This window comes from Phoenix dactylifera, chromosome 4 (assembly GCF_009389715.1).
Source record: "Phoenix dactylifera cultivar Barhee BC4 chromosome 4, palm_55x_up_171113_PBpolish2nd_filt_p, whole genome shotgun sequence".
NCBI classification, from domain to species: domain Eukaryota; kingdom Viridiplantae; phylum Streptophyta; class Magnoliopsida; order Arecales; family Arecaceae; genus Phoenix; species Phoenix dactylifera.
In genome coordinates, this window is record NC_052395.1 from 30,788,500 (window position 1) to 30,813,491 (window position 24,992).

Below are 24,992 nucleotides of genomic sequence, written 5' to 3' on the forward strand. Positions count from 1 at the left end.
CCGACGTACCAGGATTTGACCCTGAGGTCATAGTCCACCGACTCCAGGTGAAGCCAACCTGCAGACCTGTGAAGCAAAAAAAAGGAGCTTCGCCCCGGAACGACAGCGAGCCGCAGCCGAGGAAGTGGATAAACTCCTTGAAGCCGGTTTCATCCGGGAGGTTTCCTACCCAGACTGGCTCGCCAACATAGTCCTCGTAAAGAAGGCCAACGGAAAATGGCGCATGTGCGTGGACTACACTGACCTGAGCAAGGCCTGTCCGAAGGATAGTTTCTCCCTTCCAAGCATCGACCAGCTCATCGATTCCATCTCAGGACATCAATTACTAACCTTCATGGACCCCTTCTCGGGATACAATCAAATTCGAATGGTGTCAGAAGACGAGGAGAAGACGGCCTTCATCACCGACAAGGGCACTTATTGTTACAAGGTGATGTCTTTCGGGATGAAGAATGCTGGAGCCACATACCAGAGGCTGGTCAGCCAAATTTTTGAAGATCAGATCGGCCGAAATACGAAAGTCTATGTGGATGACATGCTGGTGAAGAGCGGACCGGCGGAACGCCATATAGCTGACCTCAACGAAACATTCTCCAAGCTCAGGAGGTACCAGATGAAGCTCAACCCAGCGAAGTGCGCGTTCGGAGTTACCTCGGACAAATTTCTGGATTTCATAGTGACCCAGCGCGGAGTTGAAGCCAACCCCGAGAAAATCCGAGCGCTGCAAGAGATGACGCCTCCGAGGACAGTCAAAGAAGTGCAGCGGCTTACCGGGCGGGTCGCCGCCTTGGGGAGATTTGTCTCCCGATCGGCTGAGCGCTGCTTCCCTTTTTTCAAAATTCTTAAGCGGCCAAAGGACTTTCTGTGGTCGGAAGAATGCCAGCAAGCCTTTGAAGAGCTCAGGCGCCTTCTGGCCTCTCCCCCGCTACTCACCAAGCCTCAGCGGGACGAGGTTCTTTACTTGTACCTGGCCGTCTCCCCGGTCACAGTAAGCTCAGTCCTGGTCCGGGAAGAGGACAAGCTACAGAAGCCAGTCTACTATATCAGCCGGGTCCTCAGGGATGCTGAGACCCGATATTCTAAACTCGAGAAGACAATTTTTGCCCTTATCATTTCAGCTCGGAGACTCCGGCCTTATTTTCAAGCACATACAATAGTTATACTGACCGACCAGCCTATGAAACAAATACTGCAAAGGTCGGATCGTGCTGGGAGGGTTGCCAAATAGGCGGTTGAGCTCGGGGAGTTCAACCTTGAATACCGGCCCAGGCCGGCCATTAAAGCTCAAATACTCGCCGACTTCATCGTGGAGTGTACCCTGCCAGACTGTTGGGAACCCGCCCATGCCGCTGATATTTCAAAAATTTTTCAGATGGCAGCGGAATCGGCATGCACGAGTTCGACGTTCATCTCATGAACGTTGTTTCGAGACCTTTCGTAATTAGGTAAGAATTAAATCCTTTTAAAACTAATAGGAAGATCAAATCTTCACCTTGCGCGGGTAGACGATCACCGCGAATCTGAATTCGTGGTTATGGGAGAGGGTTCGCTTGAAGCCGTTCAAACGTCCGGCCTCTACGGGTATCCACACGAAGCAGGATCCGATCCAAGCTCTCTATCTCACCGGGGTGCTAGCTCCCTTGCAGAGATAGCTTTTGATGGCTGATCTCCTCTCTTTCAATCAACTCTTGATTGCACTTGAGAGGAGGAAGAAGAAGGATGAAGAAGAGGAAGAAGATCACAGCCTTTCGCAGCCTTCTTCTTTGTCTTGCGTTGGAACAAGGAGGGAGGAGGAAGGGACCCGTCAAGCACCTTCTTTTCTTTTCCTTGCTGTCGGCTGAAACAAGGGAGGGAGAGGGTGGCCACGGCACCAAGGGAAGAGAGGAATCCAATACCTAGGGCGCCGGCCCCTAGTCCTCTTCTTAAAGGGATTGGAGCTCCTAACATTTAGGAGTTCCATGACAACTTACCTAAGAAGGGGCGCCGGCCCTAGCTCCTCATGTCGCCCTAGCCAAGTGGAGAGGGGCTGATGTCCCTCTTACTTGGTTAACCTAATCCTCTTCCAAAGAGGATTAGGTGCCTCTCTCATGGTTTAATCCTAATCTAATTAGGATTAGCCAATTTTGGGTTCAATCTATGCTAGTCCTAATCCAATTAGGACTTGGATGAATCATGACTCAATTGAACTCTTCAATCCTAATCCAATTAGGAGTCATGTTGATTCATTAGATTATTAATTAATTTAGACTTGAGGAATCCTAATCTAATTAGGATTTGTTTAATTTTAGTCCTAATCCAATTAGGACTCTATTTGAATCCAAAGTCCTAATCCAATTAGGATTTCTAGGAATCCTACTCCAAGTAGGAATCCAATTTTGATTCAAAACTCCTAATCTCATTAGGATTGAGGAATCCTATTCCAAATAGGAATCCCAGTCCTACTCCAACTAGGATTCCCAGTCCTAATCCAATTAGGACTCTAGGAATCCTACCCGAAGTAGGACTCTTGTTTCAAGTCCAATTAATTAATTCCCTTTGTTCCTTTTTCAACTTCTTATCAATCAAATTGATTTCTTGTGATTCCTAATCACGATTTCAACCATCGGATCGGTCAATACTTCTAGTGTGTGTGACCCCATAGGTTCTATTCTGACTGGTAGTGAGATATATTGTGATCTCTATCACTATATCATTGAAAACTCCTTTCAATGGGTTGGAACGATTCCAACTCAACTCATTAGGGTTTATCGATCATCAAGATAATCCCTATGAGTCCCACCATCCACCAGTGACACCTAGCAGCATGTAGTGGCTACCCAGCAGAATGGAATGATGAACCTCTAGGTGCAGTTAACATGTGATACAGTCCTACTATCGTGGATCCCTACAGGACGGAGGTCATGGACAACTCGTCAAACCCCATCGTCTGTCATATGTCAAGATTTATTCGACTCGAGTTCGATAGTGAGAAACTCTTTCTCCACTGTGCATACTGCCCCGGCCGAGGTCTTACGAACTCAGTCTTATAAATCACATAGGATCTCTCCTTATCTATCAAGGTCGATAGATTCCATATAGGTGCATACCCTACTCCTACAGTGAACTTACTGCAGCCAATCTACACTGCATGGACCCATATGGCTAGAGACCATGTATGTGTGCAGTCAAACTACAATAACCTCACTGTGAGTAGCCGAAGCACCGCAGGTCAAAGGACCAGTCACACTACTGCAACATCAAGCAAGTCACTGACGAGTGGATAGACATCCAAGTGACTTCTTGTATTGGTCACGCTCAGTACCCTTGTTCTCTAACAAGCACCTGCACTATCACTTCAGTGTCCCTACACTGTGGACTCAAGTCTCGTCCATCCAGAAGAAGAGTGATCTGTGCACTGATCGGATCGATCACCGTCCTCGTGATGATCCTTTGATCAGGAGCATTTAGAAATTAATCACCAATGATACATGGCTCAAATTCTCAACTCTTGAGAATATGTATCATCATCTTATTAATTTCTTGGACGATTCATAGACACATAAACAATATGAATGAAAAAGATGCCTTTTATTTATTCAATAATAAATAGTCAAGTACAAAATTATGTCCCTAGAATCAACAATGTGTCAGCCAAATTGGCTTCTAGGGCATACATCTAACAATCTCCCACTTGCACTAAAGCCAATTGGTCATATATCTTAGGCCCATCTTCTCAAGGTGGGCTTCAGTCTTTTGCTGACTCAGCTGCTTAGTGAAAGGGTCTGCCACGTTATCCGCGGAGTCTACTCTCTGCACCTCTACATATTTCTTCTCCACATAGTCGCGTATGAGGTGAAAGCGCCGCTCTATATGCTTAGACTTCTGATGAGACCTTGGCTCCTTAGCAAGGGCTATGGCGCCATTGTTATCGCAGTAGAGTGTTATGGCATCTGATGTCATCACATCCAGCTCTGCAATGAATTTCTTGAACCAGAAGCCTTCCTTAGCAGCTTCAGAGGCGGCGATGTATTCGGCTTCCATAGTAGAATCAGCAATGATCGGTTGTTTAGAACTCTTCCAATTCACCGTACCACCATTGCACAAGAACACGTATCCAGATGTTGACTTCCTGTCATCGACATCAGTCATGAAGTCTGAATCTGTGTACCCTTCTACCTTTAACTCTGATGATCCTCCAAAAACCAAGAATAAATCTTTAGTTCTTCTCAAGTACTTAAGAATATTCTTCACAGCTGTCCAGTGTTCTTCACCTGGATTCGACTGATATCTGCTTGTGACACTTACAGCAAGAGCTATATCAGGTCGAGTACATAGCATGGCATACATGAGGCTTCCTATTGCCGATGCATAAGGAATCTTGCTCATGCGTTGAATCTCCTCAGGTGTGTCGGGGCACATCTTCTTGGAGAGATGAATTCCATGCCTTAGGGGTAAAAGACCCCTCTTGGAGTTTTCCATGCTGAACCTCTTCAGCACCTCCTCTATGTACATTTTCTGTGACAGGCCAAGCATCCTTTTAGATCTATCTCTATAGACCTTTATTCCCAAAATATAGGATGCTTCCCCAAGGTCTTTCATGGAGAATTCTTTTGACAACCAGACCTTGACCGAGGTTAGCATGGGAATATCATTCCCAATCAGGAGAATGTCATCTACGTACAGTACGAGAAAAGCGACAGCACTCCCACTAACCTTTTTATAAACACATGGTTCCTCCTCGTTTTTGATGAAATCAAACGTTTTGATTGTATCATCGAAACGAGTGTTCCAACTCCGAGATGCTTGCTTTAGTCCATAGATGGACCTTTGCAGCTTGCAGACCTTGTGATCTCTATCACTGGAAGTGAAACCCAAAGGCTGTTCCATATAGATATCTTCATCAAGATATCCATTCAGGAAAGCAGTTTTCACATCCATCTGCCAGATTTCATAGTCATGAAATGCTGCAATGGCAAGCAATGTCCGGATGGATTTTAGCATGGCTACAGGTGAAAAGGTCTCCTGATAGTCAATACCTTCGCGCTGACTATACCCTTTCGCCACAAGCCTTGCCTTATAGGTCTCTACCTCTCCATCCGAACCTATTTTCCTTTTGTAGATCCATTTGCATCCAATAGGTACAATACCTTCTGGTGGATCTACTAAGGTCCAGACTTGGTTGGAATGCATGGAGTCTATCTCTGACTTCATAGCTTTCAGCCATTTCTCGGAATCGATATCAGATATCGCCTCGTTGTAGGTTTTGGGATCCTGTATGTGATCCCTATCTCCCACTAGGAACATTTCCTCGGTATCCTCTTCTAGTATACCTAAGTATCTATCGGGAGGATGGGAGACCCTACTAGATCTACGAGGTGGTTGAGGGACATCGTGTACTGGCTCCTTATGAATAGGTTCTATAGGATCCATGACTCGTTGCTTTTCAGAGACTTTCTCTTCAAGCTCAATTTTCCTCCCACTGCCTCTATCAAGGATAAACTGATTTTCCAAGAAGATGGCATGACGGCTCACAAACACATTGTGATCCTCTGAGACGTAAAAAATAGTATCCTAATGACTCTTTAGGATATCCTATAAAACGAGCACTTATGGTCCTAGCCTCTAACTTGTCCGCCTGTAGTCGCTTGACGTGGGCCGGACACCCCCAAATCTTGAGATGACCCAGACTTGGTTTCTTACCATGCCATATCTCATACGGTGTGGTAGGAACGGATTTAGAGGAAACTCTATTCAATAAATAAATCGCTGTGAGTAAGGCATCTCCCCAAAGGAACATAGGTAAATCAGTGAAGCTCATCATGGACCTGACCATATCCAATAGGGTCCGATTTCTCCTCTCTGACACCCCGTTGAGTTGAGGTGTACCCGGAGGTGTCCATTGTGAGACTATGCCGTTTTCTTTGAGATAGTCCCGGAATTCCCCACTAAGGTATTCTCCTCCCCGATCTGATCGAAGAGCCTTAAGAGGTTTTCCAGTTTGTTTTTCTACTTCATTCTTGAACTCTTTGAACTTTTCAAAGGATTCAGACTTGTGTCTCATAAGATACACATACCCATACCGTGAATAATCATCGGTAAAGGTAATGAAGTAAGAATAACGTCCCCTGGCTAGCACATCGAATGGGCCACATACATCTGTATGTACTAGGGTAAGTATTTCAGTGGTCCTCTCCCCATGTCCTACAAAGGGTAGTCTAGCCATCTTTCCTTGAAGACAGGACTCGCAAACTGGATATGACTCGGAAGTCAATGAACCTAAAAGCCCATCTTTATCCATTTTGTTCATTCTATCTTCTCCAATATGGCCAAGTCTGAGGTGCCACAAATATTTTTGGTTTATCTCATCTCTGGATCTTTTGGATCCTTTGGCACTCACATCTTGCTCGGTAACATTCACAGATACATCCATATGTAAATGGTAGAGACTGTCAATCATAAAACCACGTGCGACTATTTTATTTCTTAAATAAATAGAACAGCAGTCTTTGTCAAATGTAAAAACATGACCTTCCTGTGCTAGACATGAAACAGAAATCAAATTTCTGCTAGCAACAGGTACATAATAACAGTCTCTAAGTATTAAACTAAATCCAGACGGTAGTCGCAGATGGTAGGTGCCCACAGCCACAGCAGCAACTTTTGCCCCGTTGCCAACCCGAAGGGTTACCGCACCTTCCGCCAGCCTTCTACTTTCCTTTAGACCCTGCATGGTAGTGCACAAATGAGCACTAGAACCAGAATCTATAACCCAACTAGAAGTAGAAGAAACCGTTAGATTAGTTTCAATAATGAGCAAGTCTATACCTTCTGAAGGTGTGTCACCTTTCTTGTTCTTTAGGCTCTCGAGGTATGAAGGACAGTTTCTCTTCCAGTGGCCTTCGACATTGCAGTGGAAACATTTTCCTTTGTCGTTAGCCTTTTTCTTTTGAACTTCCTTCTTTGGCTTCTTGTCTTTCTTCTGCTTCTTTGCAGGCTTCTTTTTCTTCCAAGTAGACTTTCTCTTGGAACCAGAAGTCAACTCAGCAGCGAGGACATTGCCCCTTGAACCTTTCAAGGCTCCCTCAGCAGTTACCAACATGTTGATTAGTTCAGTCTTAGTGCATTCAATCTTATTCATGTGGTAGTTTACTATAAACTGACCAAATGAATCAGGAAGTGACTGTAGGATCAAATCCACTTGCAATTCCTTGTGCATGTCCATACCGAGCTTCTCAAGCTCCTCTAGGTCCTTGATCATGGTCAGACCGTGATCATGGACAGACTGCCCTTCGCGCATCTTCGCTTTGAAAAGCCTCTTGGACACTTCAAAACGAGCTGTGCGACTCTGCTCACCATACAACTCTTGTAGGTGTGCCAGTATGTCCCTAGCAGTCTTTATATTTTCATGCTGGCATTGGAGTTCATTAGACATAGATGCCATCATATAGCATTTTACTCTAATGTCATCGTCCAACCACTTTTTATGCATCTCACGCTGAACATCAGTGGGACGTGCTGGTAATGTGGGGATATCTGAATCGAGTATATAGCCTATCTTCTCACAGTCCAAAACTATTTTGAGATTTCTAAGCCAGTCCTTGTAATTGGTTCCGGTCAGTCGGTTGGTCTCAAGAATACGGGTCAAAGGGTTTGAAGCCGACATTGTATCTGCAGAGAGTAAAGATTCTAGTTAGACTCTTGTACTTGATCCTAATCTGTCCTAAGGTCTTTTAGAACAAATATGACTCCCACTATTTTCTCGAATTCCTCACACTCCCCTGGTAGGAAAACGGAAATCCCACACGACTAGGGTTTCTAGTGGGTACTGCGGTCCCACCAATTCACATGCCACCTCACCTAACAGTTATTGGTGACACATAGATGGATGAGTGTACAACTCTTGTACAATGCTTCTCAAGCATGTTGCAGTGCAACTTGGTCTCTAAGCCATGAAGACCTCACCTAACAGTTATTGGTCCCATTTCTTAGTTAAGTCAGACCCACCGTATAACCGTAGGAATAAAGTCGTCATTGGGTCCTCACCTAACAGTTATTGGTGCCCAACCCCACCTTTACCCTACAACATCTCATGTCTATAGAGAGGTCCAGCCCCCCAATGCAACTTGACCACTGTATCCAGCCGAGACAAGTCAACATCAGAAAGGCCTTAGCAGCTCTACACCAGTGGAAGACCTATTGACTTAATATTGGTTAATCAGGTCTTAGTGTTTGCAACTTGAGCCTTTCATAAGAGGTAATCAAACAATTGACCAGGTAAGCAGGTGGGAGGCTCCCCTTACTCAGAGAGTAAGGTCCTAATTAAGTAACCACCTTTCATGCTTTCCTAGACACCAATTAGATCAATTAATCTAATATGACTTGCTCATGTCGGTTGACTCTCGACTTGATTGAGGAGGTTTTGATTTAGGTCTCAATTGGGTTTGCTACATCACATGTAGACCTATCTACCCGACTCTCATTCACATCACATGCAAACGGCGCATTGCAGGCAGTTATAATCGCGGCAATAATTAAAGCTAAACTTTAACTAGGTGATGATCATGGATTCTAATTAGGTCGTATTACAAGCACATGCACATCAATCGATCAAGTGGTCTTCAACTCTTGAATTGGATCCAAGCTTCCTTGATTCGATCCTTGATCAACTCTTGATCCCATCGCCATCAACCGCTTAGACCCCTGTTCATCTCATGCATCGTCTTCGACTTGATCGTTGATGTACATCACATCACAGAAATACAACCAGATGTAAAATAAAAATAAAAATAATTTACATCTCCTTTTAGGAGGCACGCAGGCCTCTCAAAACATCAAATAAGATGCATGCAAGCATCTGAAAAATTACATGACATCGCAGATCACATCGCAGGTCATTACATTTGATACCAAAAAGGGTTGAATCCTATGATCATCACCGTATGCTACAATTATAATTTCAGATCTGAAAACTAACTGATTATATCATGACATAGGTCGCTGATCATGCTAATCATGATTCTAAACTTTGTAATCCCATTAACAATGCAATTAGAATCATCTTTTTATCACATAAAAATCAGCATGTAAAAATCAGCACCCCTGAAAAATCTGCATGCAGAATTTTTCAGCATGCATGATCATTTAATTTTCAGATCTAATATGCCTTTAGATATTTAATTCTTACCTTAATCTACGAAGCCTGGCTCTGATACCACTGTTGGGAACCCGCCCATGCCGCTGATATTTCAAAAATTTTTCAGATGGCAGCGGAATCGGCATGCACGAGTTCGACGTTCATCTCATGAACGTTGTTTCGAGACCTTTCGTAATTAGGTAAGAATTAAATCCTTTTAAAACTAATAGGAAGATCAAATCTTCACCTTGCGCGGGTAGACGATCACCGCGAATCTGAATTCGTGGTTATGGGAGAGGGTTCGCTTGAAGCCGTTCAAACGTCCGGCCTCTACGGGTATCCACACGAAGCAGGATCCGATCCAAGCTCTCTATCTCACCGGGGTGCTAGCTCCCTTGCAGAGATAGCTTTTGATGGCTGATCTCCTCTCTTTCAATCAACTCTTGATTGCACTTGAGAGGAGGAAGAAGAAGGATGAAGAAGAGGAAGAAGATCACAGCCTTTCGCAGCCTTCTTCTTTGTCTTGCGTTGGAACAAGGAGGGAGGAGGAAGGGACCCGTCAAGCACCTTCTTTTCTTTTCCTTGCTGTCGGCTGAAACAAGGGAGGGAGAGGGTGGCCACGGCACCAAGGGAAGAGAGGAATCCAATACCTAGGGCGCCGGCCCCTAGTCCTCTTCTTAAAGGGATTGGAGCTCCTAACATTTAGGAGTTCCATGACAACTTACCTAAGAAGGGGCGCCGGCCCTAGCTCCTCATGTCGCCCTAGCCAAGTGGAGAGGGGCTGATGTCCCTCTTACTTGGTTAACCTAATCCTCTTCCAAAGAGGATTAGGTGCCTCTCTCATGGTTTAATCCTAATCTAATTAGGATTAGCCAATTTTGGGTTCAATCTATGCTAGTCCTAATCCAATTAGGACTTGGATGAATCATGACTCAATTGAACTCTTCAATCCTAATCCAATTAGGAGTCATGTTGATTCATTAGATTATTAATTAATTTAGACTTGAGGAATCCTAATCTAATTAGGATTTGTTTAATTTTAGTCCTAATCCAATTAGGACTCTATTTGAATCCAAAGTCCTAATCCAATTAGGATTTCTAGGAATCCTACTCCAAGTAGGAATCCAATTTTGATTCAAAACTCCTAATCTCATTAGGATTGAGGAATCCTATTCCAAATAGGAATCCCAGTCCTACTCCAACTAGGATTCCCAGTCCTAATCCAATTAGGACTCTAGGAATCCTACCCGAAGTAGGACTCTTGTTTCAAGTCCAATTAATTAATTCCCTTTGTTCCTTTTTCAACTTCTTATCAATCAAATTGATTTCTTGTGATTCCTAATCACGATTTCAACCATCGGATCGGTCAATACTTCTAGTGTGTGTGACCCCATAGGTTCTATTCTGACTGGTAGTGAGATATATTGTGATCTCTATCACTATATCATTGAAAACTCCTTTCAATGGGTTGGAACGATTCCAACTCAACTCATTAGGGTTTATCGATCATCAAGATAATCCCTATGAGTCCCACCATCCACCAGTGACACCTAGCAGCATGTAGTGGCTACCCAGCAGAATGGAATGATGAACCTCTAGGTGCAGTTAACATGTGATACAGTCCTACTATCGTGGATCCCTACAGGACGGAGGTCATGGACAACTCGTCAAACCCCATCGTCTGTCATATGTCAAGATTTATTCGACTCGAGTTCGATAGTGAGAAACTCTTTCTCCACTGTGCATACTGCCCTGGCCGAGATCTTACGAACTCAGTCTTATAAATCACATAGGATCTCTCCTTATCTATCAAGGTCGATAGATTCCATATAGGTGCATACCCTACTCCTACAGTGAACTTACTGCAGCCAATCTACACTGCATGGACCCATATGGCTAGAGACCATGTATGTGTGCAGTCAAACTACAATAACCTCACTGTGAGTAGCCGAAGCACCGCAGGTCAAAGGACCAGTCACACTACTGCAACATCAAGCAAGTCACTGACGAGTGGATAGACATCCAAGTGACTTCTTGTATTGGTCACGCTCAGTACCCTTGTTCTCTAACAAGCACCTGCACTATCACTTCAGTGTCCCTACACTGTGGACTCAAGTCTCGTCCATCCAGAAGGAGAGTGATCTGTGCACTGATCGGATCGATCACCGTCCTCGTGATGATCCTTTGATCAGGAGCATTTAGAAATTAATCACCAATGATACATGGCTCAAATTCTCAACTCTTGAGAATATGTATCATCATCTTATTAATTTCTTGGACGATTCATAGACACATAAACAATATGAATGAAAAAGATGCCTTTTATTTATTCAATAATAAATAGTCAAGTACAAAATTATGTCCCTAGAATCAACAATGTGTCAGCCAAATTGGCTTCTAGGGCATACATCTAACAGGCGCGCCCCTCGCCGATGGCGCGCCCCGCGCCGCTGGCGAGTCGCGCGCGGGTAGCAGGCCGCGTCCGCGGGCTTCGCGACGGACGGGGGCTGTGCGGCCCAGCTGGGTGCACGGGGTGCGACGGGTCACACCCATCTGGCGCGGGCTCTCCGTGGGCTGCGCGGGTTGGGCCGATCTGGGCCGCGCCCCTTGCTGCAAGGACGGGGCCCGCTAGCTCTATTAGGGGGATCCTAGTGGACCTTCAGCGGGGGGCCTACAAGCCCAGTCAGCTGAGTGTTTGGGGATTGGGGCTGCGCAGGACTTTCAGGATGTGCAGGTCCAGGATGATCCGTCTTGGGATCTCGTGGAGCCAGCTGGCCCTTTCCAGTATAGGTCTCCAGGTCGAGGACCTGTCCCAGTGCAGGGGACCCACCTGCTTGTTGGTCAGACCCCTCCTGGGCGGGACCCTTGGGATTCATTTGTGGGTTCTGGGAGAGGGCCCGATGGGTGTCTACCGGTTTGGTACTCTGACCCAAGCTTTGGGCGAGCAGCACTTGGCTAGCCCAGGGGTGCCACTGGAGGCAGGTTTGGTGGAGCCCCTGACGCCTCGTGATGAGGCGACAGGGGTGCCCGCTCGGAGAGGCGCCACATGAGGGTCTCCCGGATGCAGATGCCAGTGGTGACTGCTCCACGGGCCTTAGCTACGGCAGAGGGGGACCACCCAGCTGTCGTGCGACTCATCAGGGCGGCAGTCATGTGCGAGGTATCTGATGAGGTCGAGCACGGGGGGATGTAGGCCGCCAGCCTGAGCTAGCTCCCGAGGCCCAGGGGGAGGAGGTACTTGAGGCCGACCGAGCAGTTGTTGATCCATGAGGATTCTAGCCTGGAATTGTAGGGGGGCGGCCAAGCCGGCCTTCATGTCCTCCTTTAAACGGCTAGTGCAGCTCCACTGTCCTGAGATTTGTTTTCTCTGCGAGACACGTTTGTCTGGTGAAGGGCTTGGTCGACTGAGGTGACGCCTGGGGAGGGACTGGGAGACCTATGCAGTCGAGTCCCAGGGGCTGTCTGGTGGCCTTTTGATCCTGTGGAGGCGGGGGGTGGCGAGGATTGATGCCTTCCACAACTGTTCTCAACTGGTTGTGATGGTTGTTCGGAACCTGAGGCGGACCCCTGGGTGCTGTTGCGGTGTGTATGCGAGCACGGACTACAGGGTCAGGAGACCCCTTTGGCATGAGATTACCAGCTTGCTTGCCCAGGGTATCCCAACGGTGGCAAGTTGGTGATTTTAATTGTATCCAAAGTGCGGATGAAAAGAGGGGAGGTGCGCCTTTCACTGATAGGATTGATAGGAGGGAGTTTCGCGACTTTGTGCAGCTGAATGGCTTGTGGAACTTAGGCTTCTCGGGGCCACGGTTCACCTGGTGCAATAATCAGCCTGGCGGTGCTAGGGTATGGGAGCGGCTAGATAGGGCCTTTGCTTCCCCAGACTGGATCCTTCGCTTCCCTAACCTGCCGAGTTAGCCACTTACCCCGGATTGCATCAGACCATTGCCCTTGTTGATCTCGACCTCATCGTATCGGGTCACCATAGTCCTTTTCGCTTTGAAAAGATTTGGCTGTCGTTACCCCCAGTCCTGGGACATCGTTCGCGAGGCGTGGCGTGTTCCGGTGCGGGGGACGCGATGCGGCGAGTCTCACCGCAAACTCGAGTTGACCAAACGGCGGCTCCGCCGTTGGAATCGCGAGGTAGTGCGGTATATTTTCCGGAGATTGGAGGGGGTGGAGGAGGAGATTACGACACTACAGGAGAGAGAAGACCTACGGGGTGCACTCCTGGAGGATGACAATGTCTCATCTTCGGGGGCTTCTTGCGACGGCACCACTCACTGCTACAGGCAGCATGAGATTTCTGGCGACAGAAATCTCGGGTCCAATGGGTTAATGAGGGTGATCGCAACACTAGGTTTTTTCATCGGACGACGGTTATTCCGGCGTCAGCGGAGTATGATCCATTCATTGCGTGATGGGTCTGGCCGCCGAGTGGAGGGTGAGCTTGCCGTTGGACAGGTTCTACTCGACTTTTTCCGCGCCAGATGGACTGAGGATGAAGGCCCTGGTGCTGATGACCACCTTCCGCGGGTTGATGTAGGTATTACTGATGATGAGAATATGACCCTGGTTCGGCCGGTGTTGGCGGAGGAGGTGCAGGAGGCAGTCTGGGCGCTGGCAGCGGACAAAGCTCCAGGACCAGATGGGTTCCCCCCTTTTTTCTTCCGTAGATATTGGGGTATCATTCGGGAAGCTGTGATCGAGGCTGTCCAGTGTTTCTTCACCCAGGCAGCCATGCCTGAGGATTGGAAGGCCACTTTCATTACGCTCATCCCGAAACGCAAGAGGCAGTAGAGCCGGGTCACTTTAGACCCATCAGTCTGTGCACAACCTTGTACAAGGTTGTGGCGAGAATCATGGTGGGCAGGGTAAAGCCCCTACTGCCAGGCATTATCAGCCAAGAGCAGGGGGCTTTCATTGCGGGAAGGAACATTTCCCACAATGTCATGTTGGCTCAGGAGATGATGTGGGATCTCCAGCGAGCATCGAAGCGGGGCAGTTTGATGGCTGTCAAGCTGGATATGGAGAGGGCTTATGACAGGATCAGATGGAGTTTTCTCCGGAGGGTACTGGAGGCTTATGGCTTCCACAGGCGATGGATTGGATGGATCCTAGGGTGTGTCCAGGGGCCAAAGTTCTCTATTTTGGTCAACGGCACACCTTCGGTGTTTTTTGAGTCCACCATGGGGCTGCGGCAGGGATGTCCCTTATCCCCTTATTTATTTATCATTTGTTCTGATATACTGTCCCGTGCCCTCCAGAGGGCGTGTGCAAGCCGGGAGCTGGAGTCCTATGCTCCAGCACCGGGGGCGGGACCTGTCTCTCACCTACTTTTTGCTGACGATTGTCTTCTTTGTCCAGAGCGGCGGGTTTCGGAGGCACGTGTACTTCGCAGAGTGCTGGCAGCTTACTGTGCGGCATCCGGACAGAGAATCAACTTCACGAAGTCAGCCATCCAGTTCAGCCCCAGCACAGAGAGCAGAGTCAGACAGGAGATCAGGAGTATCTTGCAGATGCCCGAGCAGGAGGGGACTCTGGTTTACCTGGGAGTTCCCATCACGGGCCGGAGGCTACGAGTGGCGGAGTGCTCGGGGTTGGTGTAGCGGGTCGAGAGTAGGCTGGAGGGATGGAGGGCATCTTCACTATCCATGATGGGGAGGCTGACACTTGTCAGATCGGTGCTTGGGTCCATGCCGGTATATCTCATGGCCAACACTGTGGTCCCTAAGACGACTCTGTTGAAGATTGAATGTCTTCTCCGGAGCTTCCTCTGGGGGTCCCATGGTGGGGGTCGTGGGGTACATTTGGTGGCCTGGGAGCGGGTATGTCGGCCCCACCAGTGAGGGTGGTCTGGGAGTTCAGTCCCTTCTGGAGCGGCGTGAGACACTCATTGCACGGCACGCAGCTCGTTTCTTGTTGGAGCCACATGGGCTTTGGAGTCGGGTGATGGCAGCCAGATATGGCCGAGGGAGCCCCGAGGCGGCACGGCGCGGTCGCCGCATCTCTTTCATGTGGCGTGAGATTGGGAGGTACCTGCCGACCGTGTTAGCCCATACCAGGTGGCTGATGGGCGATGGCCGGACCATTGTTGTGACTGATGACCCGTGGGTAGATACCATTCCCTTGAGATATTGGCCGACGACGGTGGATTTCGAGGCAGCAGTAGGGCTCCGGGTGTGCGACCTCCTAGCACCAGGGAGGGCAGAGTGGGACGTGGACAGACTCCACCAGTTGTTCGGGCACATCTAGCCGAGAGGATACTTTCTCTGCCAGTACCAGGATGCGAGGGCCCAGATGTCAGGGTTTGGAGCACTTCATGCAGGGCCAGTGTGAGGCTGGGTGATCTGGCCCGGGTGATTCAGCGCGAGCATGAGAGTGGATGGGACGGTGCCTGGATTTGGAGGTCTAGGCTCCACCCGAGAGCAGCACTTTTTCTTTGGAAGGTGACGTGGGACCGCCTTCCGACGAGAGCTGTGCTGAGCCGACGTGGTCTGGGGATCCCTGCGGAGTGTGGGGCCTGCGGTGCGGATGAGTCAGTTGATCATGTACTATTTGGATGCTTTTGGGCGCGGCAGACATGGCAGTGGACGGGTATCCCAGAGGAGGTTTGGCGGGAGAGGAGACTGTTTCTACAGATGATACGGCAGTGGCTGGCTAGTCCCCGGACATGTCAGGAGGCTATCCGAGCGACTTGCACCGCCCACCAGATCTGGTTGGCAAGGAACGCTCGCACCTTTGGCGAGCGTAGGATGTCGCCGAGGTTTGTTGCGGAGTCCGCTCGAGTATTGGCGATGGAGTTCAGACCTACCAGCCCTTCAGATACGACCTTGATAGCTCGGGACACCTGGGGTTCTTTCTCTGCTCAGGCAGCTCTTCGGACGGTGTTCTTCACCTGGGAGCCCCCACCCTCGAGTTTCCTCAAGGTCAATTTTGATGGCTCAGTACTAGACAGTGGTACACGAGGCGGTGCCGGCTTCGTCATACGAGACCCTCACTCTCGGGTAGTGGCAGCGGGCGGCTGCCGGCTATTCGACACATCAGTGCCAGCGGCGGAGTTGCGAGCTGCCTAGGCCGGCCTCTGCCATGCGCGGCGGGTACTACGGGCTAGCTCGATCATCTTGGAGGGCGACTCATCCACTGTTATTGGGTGGATTCGGCGGGAGAGCATTGACCATCCTCTGATCCGGGATATTAGGATGATGATGAGGGATGTTGTGGCCTTTGAGGCCAAGCATGTATTCAGGGAGGCCAACGGGGCGGCTGACTGGGTAGCTGCATATGCAGCACACCATTCGGGATACGCCCTGTGGGCAGGAGAGCGGGAGTTGCCATTGGCACTACGCGAGATTTTGTATTTTGATATTCTTGGGTGTATTCGGACACGCGTTGTCTGAACAACCCGTTTCAAGCAAAAAAAAAAAAAAAAAAAAAGTGCCATTTATAAATATCCATTTTTAGCCTTCAAAAAGGAAAACGACACAATTAATTTTCTTTACTTAAAAAATATTTTTAATATTCCAAATAATTTTTAAAAAGAAAGAAAGCTAAAAGCACTCTATGCCTTGCGGCGTTAACACAAACGACAGTGTGAGAAAGCTTGTCTCGCACACAAAATCCCGACTGGGTTTTTATTCCCTTTACCACTCGCTTAGCTGTCACACTCCTGCTTCCAAAAACCCTAAGCCCGACATCCGTCCTCCAAAAACCCTAGGGTGGCGTCCCCTTTTACGGCGGAGATGGGATTGACAGAGCGAACGCTAGAGATCGACGAGAATCTAGAACCTAGATGCGAGAGCTCGTTCGTACGGTACGGTCCCTTGCACGCTAGATTTCCTCCCGACCAACCCCAGGCGATGGAGAGCGACACCGTGGCGCCGGCGGCCGGTGGCGGCGGTGATCCCGTTGAGACCCCGGAGGGCGGGGCTCTCGAGATCGTGGCGGAGGACGGAACGACGGTGAGGTCGCCGTGGAGAGTGCCGGCGGCGCCGCCTGCGGGGGCGGCGAAGGGTAAGAGCGACGATGGCCCGGTGATGGGGCCGGAGTCGTGGCCGGCGCTCACGGACGCCAGGGCGAAGGGTGGCTCTAATGCTGCTTGTACGATGCCGGCTCTGCCAGCTGTGCTGCCGCCGGCGTCGGCGGCTGCTGCGACCGCCGCGGGGCATGTGGGCCCGGTTCCGAGAAACGGGCCACCACCGCCACCGCCTCTTCCGTTTCAGGTCAGTTTTCAAGTACTCGTTCGTGAGGTGGTGGAATGGATCTCGGGTTTGGTGGTCATCAGTTAAAGAGAATCAATTTTGGGTGGTATCCTGACGCCTTTATCTTCTGGACATTGGTTTTAATCGAATCTCAATCTGCTGCGTTGTGAAAGAAAAGCCTAATGAAGAGTTCTGGAATAAGATGAAATGGAAGGACAAAAGGAAAAGGGATTAAATAAGTATAGATTAAATTAAAAACGAGTCCCATATTCAAGATTGTTGGTGACTGATGTTTACAACCGTTTATGTTCAATTCTTTATGCAAATTCTTGTTTCATGTAATATACTGTTGAAATCATAGTTCTAAGCCTATCGAACTTTTAATTTCCCCATAAAGGAAAACCTTTCCCTTTAATTCTTTTTTCAAAGTGTTATCCACTCTTGATGCAGTTGGAGTACAATATTGATAAACTTCGCTTTATGTATGTCTATATTTGTATTCATCTTGTTGAATGTACTAACTATTATAGGGATAAATTTACTGGATCTCTTGATATGTAATTTTATATTTGTGAAGTTAGACTTTTGTGAATCTGAAGCTGGGATTGATACTTTTGTTGTCACATCCATTATTGAATTGTGAATTTGCTATTCAGTTAGTTGCACAATTCATTTCTACCAACGGAAAGATCAAATCTTAAAATACTCAGCTACGCCTCCTTTTTGTTCACGCAAGCTGTTAAACTATTGATAGGCGAGACCTGTGGGATGAATTTAGAAAAATGACTCTAATTGCTCTTCCCGCCCTTCCCCCAAAAAGCTTCTTAAAAGAGACCCCGAACTGTGAACCTGGAAAATTTTTAAGGACCTTTCTTGTGCTGGTTCTCTAAAATTATTGAGTTTTTCCTGTCTTTGTTGTTGTGAGGCGGGTTTCTCTTACAAGTGAAAAGAATAATTTGCTTCAAGTCTGAAACCAGATTTCAAGTTTTTTAATTGACTAAATGACCTCTAGTAGGTTCATCAAAGCCCACAATTGTTTCCATTGGAATTTTTTTTCTGCATTGCCTTTAGTGTCATGATGATGGTCATATGTGCAGGGGATGACACTGAACTTAGTACTGTTGTATTTTATACACTGCTATGCTTATTTGTCTCATGAATTTTGATTGTACATGCCATGAAATGATGTAAGTTACTAAAATGCTATTTTGAATTGTATAATTACTTCAGTGCATTATATAGTTACTAATGCACATATATATGTGGGACATATCCACTGTAGAACTCAGCCTTCGACAGATGGGTAGATTACTTTTTTTTTTTAATAATATGAGTTCTGCAGTCTCATGTTAGAGATGTTTTTCTCTTGTATTTTGTTTATTTGCCCCTACTTTCTGGTGTTATGTAAGGTTTGTTTTGTTCCATTGTCTTTCAGATCAGTTTTAATGCCAATAGGCAGATCATGAATCCTTAGTTTTTTAATTTTAATTTTTTAATCATGGTAAAAATTTGCTCAGTTGATTTAAAGGATTATGTTTGTTAATTATTGGTAATGACTAAGATGGAGGATTTTTGATGTTAGTATGGAGTAGTGGAACATATAATAGTCATTGAGGGCGTGGTGATTGGGAATGCGGGTGGAGGAACTTTCGGAGACATTTGCTTGGGACTTCATTATAAGGGCATGTAAGTAGAAACATGCAAGTCAACTCTATAGTTGATAACAAAAAGAAAATATTGTAAATACAGCGAGTGTGAATATTCAGATTTAACATTGCAAGCTTATGAAGTTGATTGCTAATCTATTTTGTGGCATTATGTTATTAAATGTTTTTGTGGGGAAGAATGTTATACAGCAGGAAGCTATATAAGCAAATTATGGTGCGTTAGAAATTGGATGCTGAGATGAATGCCCAATAACAGTTAGAAATGAGTGAGTGAAAGGTTAAGAGTGGCAAGAGTAGAGTCTACAGTGGAAAATATTTTGAATTTTTCTAGGCAATTATTCAATCAAATGGCCCTCAAAACTAAATACAAGCATATCTAGGATTTCAATGTCAAACTATATGTATAGTAAAACTAAGAGGGATCAATTCAGTATCTGGATGCCTGGTAGAAGCAGCAAGAGTATATGATAAAGGTGACAAAATTTGCCTCAAGTGGCTTGGGCATCTGAAAGATTGAAACACATGTTATAGAGTTCTTGATTGCCGTCAAGATGGTTTCAATTACAGGCGGAAGGGTTAAAAGAAAAAGTGAAGACTGAAGAAGAGTTAAATTATAGAAATAAGAAATGACAAGTAACACTGAAAGAGCAAAATGTAGAAAGTAAGAGCCCATTCCCTTGATTTGAAAATTGACTACTTCTAGATTTTCATATGATGTCTAGGGTGCTTATTGTGAGAATGAAAGGAGGCTCCACTTACTAGTGCTTCAGATTTGAGAATCCTAATGGTACAACTTCTGAAAGGGCATGTGCTTTTATTTAGGATTTGCATGCACTATTATCATTTTCTTACAATCCACAATTGGGTCCTATATATCAGATTAAAAATGACACTTTGAATTCTGATCAGATCTCAGATCAGGATGGATTTAGATCGTAGATTCAGACTTGGATCATAAGATCTGGTAGTGGATCATACGATCACTTGATTTGTTAGATCCAAATCTGGATCATCTTGCCACATATGAAGCAATTAGGACGCCCATCTTTTTATGAACCATTTAATGTCTTTAACTTTTAGAATGACCAATAATCATTCATAACCTTTCAAATCATAATATTATCAATCTTTTGAGCTATCACACCTCTCAAAAGTAAAGAAAAGAAATTTAGTTGTCTTGGGAGGAGCAAGTAAGACCCAAATATATTTGCAACCTTTCTTAAAACTATGGTTTCTTTTCTTCTACAGGCTTATACCAAACAACAATTGAGTGGTGCATTTGCGGAGTAAAACATGCCTTTCTGGTTATACCAAGATTAGGATGCAGTTTGTTTGTAAAGACAAGATATGCATGTCAGGATGTTGTACAAACTTCAAACTACTGGATGAGGAGGAAAGAAAGAACTTTGTTCGTCAAGAGCCCAAAGCGATAGGGAAATCTTGTGTATCAAATTAAATAAAGCCTGTCTTTAAATGCAGTTTTTTTCCTCGTGTCAAATAAAGAGATTTTATTGACTTATGTGGTGATAGAAATTACATCAGTAAGTCATGTCCTTAAATGATGACATCTTACCTTTAATTTACTTGAAATTACGATCTGACCATGTTTCTTCCTTTAGATATTGATTTATTCTTTTTTTAACGTTTAAAGGAATCAAAGAGGGCTATACAGTCCATGATCTGGTCCAACTCCTTTTTGTGGTTTATGATATAGCCTGATCCTGACAACGTGGCTCACATGTATCGCTGGCCAGCAAATGGGCTTTTCCTACTTTGTGTGGTCAAAGATATGAATTTTGAAAGGAAACACGAGAAGATGAAGTCCTCATTTGAAAAGGAAATCTAGGAAAAGTTAAGTGAAGCAGATGGTAAATGATCCCTATCTGAAAGGAGTCCAAGAGAGAGGTATATTCTATGGCCAATCAAGGATGAATGAGAGGGCTGTGAACAAAGCTCAAGCATCTACCTCCCTTTTGAGTACTCTTTTGCTTGTGGGAAACATTAGTAAGACATTATTGAGGGCTGGCTACTTCTGGGGGATGACTAGCAGCTTGCCCCTGATAAATTTTAATAGTCATCCTTCACCATTGAGTAATTAGGGTCCTATAATATCTTTAGTTTGTATATTCTTTTCTCCTTTTACCAGCCTCATAAGTTTATAAGTGGACATGGTTTTCCATTTTATTTAGTGGCTAGGAATGAATGAGGGGAATAATATGAAAAATTTATTCTTTTTGTTTTCTCTGCCATTTGATTTGATGGATGCGGCTGAGACGGGAGCTTCTTGGTAGTGGGGATGCTGCAGTATTATCTGTTTCTTACTCCCTCTTCTCTGGCTTACTATTTCTTTATTTTTGGATTGAAATATGTCTCACTGACCTTATCTTCAATTCTTTAAACCCCTATACTAACTTTTATCCTTTTAATCCATATCCCTATAATTGTCAATCATCCATTCAAATCTTTAAACCTATACCTGCATCGTTTCTTTGTAAATGATAGAGACAACAAGATATGTTTAATTTGAACTCAACTTCCACGCATAGTTATCTTTTTTTTCTTTCTCTTAGAAAATTAGTCTTTCTTGTTCACTTATCTTAAAAATTTAAACCTTAAGCTAAAGGATAGTAAGCTAGTAGTTCACTTCTAAGCATCTTTAAACCCTTTAATTCCCTCATTTAACCTTTGATAGGTTCACCTCCTCCTTTATTTATTTGCATTGAGGTCTCAATTTTCTTTTCACTTTTATTTAAAAGTCACAAACTGAGTTGAAATTTGCAGCAACCTATATGCCTAGACTTATCCCAAATCTTAGTCCCATCCTGTTCAGGTATTTTATGCATCAAGAGGCACTTTTGTATTTTAGTATTTGACTTGAATAGTGATTGATGTTGAAATAGGGTAGTTACAAATGATACCAGATGATGAATAAAGGTTTTTTGGTTATGCTTATGGGGAATGATTCTTATTGACTGATGCTTTTTATTGGTGAGCATCGATAGTGATATATTATCCATTTTATGCATGACATTATGATTGTAACTAGACCCACATAATTTATTTACTGGATAAAATTATGTCTGAGGTAGATATACAATTTCTCACAGTCGTCAAGGGTAATTGGAGTTTGAGTCTGCATTCTCTTAAATTTTGCAAAAATAATTTCATGTTACCACTATGCAAATAATAACTTTTAGTAGTAAACATGCAATAACGTATATTTCATAGGGTACACATTCAAAAATCCATATTAAGAGTTGTTCACCAATTTCTACAAACCATACTGGGAATTTTGTTGGATATCTCTGATTTTATACCTTCAAAAATTCTTCAATATTCCCAACCTCTCTTATCATCGTCGACAGTTTTAACTGTCTCTTTAAATTACAGAAGGTAATCTTGCCTTTGTAGGATAATTGCCAAACCTTGATTTGTACGACTCTCGCATGGATTCTGTTAATGATTTTTTTTGGAAGAATAAAGAAATGTGTTGATAATTTTTTTTGAGAAGTATGATTTTGATACCAGCATGAAACGATATCAATCATATTATCATGGTACTGCAAATGATGATGAGAAGCAATGAGAGTAGTTAAATATTAAATAAAGAGAAGATGCATAAAAAGAAAGTTACTGTTGACATAAAACAGATTTGAGAGGAAATGCTCAAATAACTTAGACAATCCAATGGCAAAGCTTCTCCTGCTTTTAGGCTTCCTATTTCCCTTTTTGTAAACATTTTACTTGGCTATACCTCAGATGTGCTTCTCATGTTGTGTCAATTTATATTGAGAATTTGCAATTGTAAAGAAAAAATTGTAGTGTCAGATTGTATTTTATTTAGGTGCATGATTCATATCGAAACCTAACAATTTTCACAATATTCTCATGTTGCAATATGCTTGTTTTTAAGTTAATAACATTCTTTTGTAGTGGTCTTTAGAGTCAAGATAATTGGAAGTTGACTGCCAGATCTAAGTTTTGCTGTAGTATGTAAGCTACCAAGAAGAATTAATGTTGACAAGTATTTAATTGGGGTCGATGAACTTTGTAGAATATAAATTTGGTTGAGTATATATAGTTCACTACTGAAAAGTTAATGCCAACCTGTTATTCAATGTTAGATAATGGATAAGATATTAATTTTGTATTTTTTTAACTTCCTGTGATAGTCTAGGCCTGTCACGTAACATGCAGATCCTTACCTGCCCTGGACCCTGCATTAGACCTGATCTTAACCTGTATGCCTACCTATGGGTTCGGTTATGGGTCCGAAGATAGACCTATGTAGTTTTTGGGGCCAGGTCTTTATCCACTAAAGTTTTACCTGACCGGAACCCAATCTGACCTGACCTGAGTGCAACCCTACCTTTTTCGTTCTTGTTGTTCTTATTGTTTTGTGCCCTTATAGGGCCATGCCTTGACCAATTTGGTTAATGGGACACCTAAGCAAGTTGAATGCCTGCTAACTCTGTCAAGGAACCTCTAGTGTACATTTAACACTTTCTAAATATACGTATGCATACATGTCAAATCAAGTTTTCTGGTAAACATCTATAATACAATCCAGGTTGTTTCCTTTTAAAAGTCATAGCTGTAATCATATCTACAGTAGACTTCTAAGCTTACGCCTATTTCCAGTTTGCTCAACTTAAACAGTGTTTAATGAAACTGTTTGAAGTAGCCTATGTCTTAATACTTTCAATGAAATTATTTTGTAGAATGATGAAGTAACCGCTCCTGCATGTTCTTTCTGGTTCTGTTTCTGATGACTCTCGGCTGTGAGGAAATTTTTCTGTTCTTTATGCTCCTGTTTTTGTTTGTATGGTTAGGATGGTTTTGCTTGAGAATTTTGGTGCAAGGATTTTTGTGATATGCTGCAACTGCTGATTTGCTGAAGGATGCTAACTGAAGCATTGTTTCTTGGTGAATATTCTAAAATGGCAAACTTAGATCTTGTATCTGGTTGATAATGTTTACAATGCTGAAATTTTATGATTATGTGATATGGAGACAATCTACATGGCTTTATTTGGTTGTTTGTGCCAGTATTCAAATTGCACAGCTGGTATTTAGACCTAAAATTTTATATAATCTGGATTTTTAGTTAGATCAAAATGATTGTATTTCCAATTTTAGATTTCTTTTTTCTACATTAATTTTCTTTTTTCTCTCTTCTTGCACTTTTCATGCCAATTATTCATCAATTTTCTAATCACATTATCTTTATTCTTTCTCTCTTTCTGTAAAACTACAAACCATGAAATTAATAGATTATAACCATCTAAAATTTGTCCTACTTTTCTAGAGGAAAATCTAAAATGATCCCACTGTTGCAAGACGAATGGAATAGGCTAAACTATGAGTTAGCAGTTCCTGAAGATTGGATGCGTCTAGTAGTGGACTCAGGTGCACTTAATTGACTAAGGAATAGAAATCGAGGAAACCAATTTTTGCTGGTGGAATATCTCCATATTATGGTTAATTTTGCTGGCTGTCTAATGAAGATCATTTACTGGGTTTGTTTTTTGGAAGATATGGGTAAATATATAGGTGGTATTGCATCCAGCCTTTAATTTATTGCCACAGGTTGCTAAAGTGAAGATAAGCCTACTGAGTTTTCCTGTAGTTCATATATGCTTGTTGCTTCAACAACAGCTTACTTATTCATGCGCAACAGTTACTTTTTGTTTACTAGAAATCTTAGTCCACAGTGCTTACAAACTGTTCTTTTTCAGGGATCAATTGGAATGCGCAAATCTGAGGGATTTGGAAGCAGTAATCCTTCCAATAGACATCATCCGCTGCCACCCTCATAAACATGGTCCAAAGCGTAATGCTCCTTCAAATGGCGTGCCACCATTTCCTGTACCCCTGCCATACCACCAACAACCAGGTCAACCGATGTTATACCCTGTTTACCACCTCCACCTCTGATGTTTCCTCAGTATGCCTATCAGCCTGGCCCTGCACCATATCCTAATGGTGAACCACATATTGTAAAGTCTGATG

At 44.4% G+C, this 24,992-nt stretch overlaps 1 protein-coding gene across 1 annotated transcript; it reads left to right on the forward strand.

Annotated features, from left to right (window-relative positions):
* Positions 1-16,884: 16,884 nt before the first annotated feature.
* On the forward strand, positions 16,885-24,983 carry LOC120110607 (la-related protein 1A-like). Its single transcript, XM_039126106.1, has 2 exons — positions 16,885-17,334; positions 24,719-24,983. Exons 1-2 carry the CDS (start codon positions 16,972-16,974, stop codon positions 24,797-24,799), a joined length of 444 nt encoding a protein of 147 aa, XP_038982034.1. The 5' UTR covers positions 16,885-16,971; the 3' UTR covers positions 24,800-24,983.
* Positions 24,984-24,992: the final 9 nt, after the last annotated feature.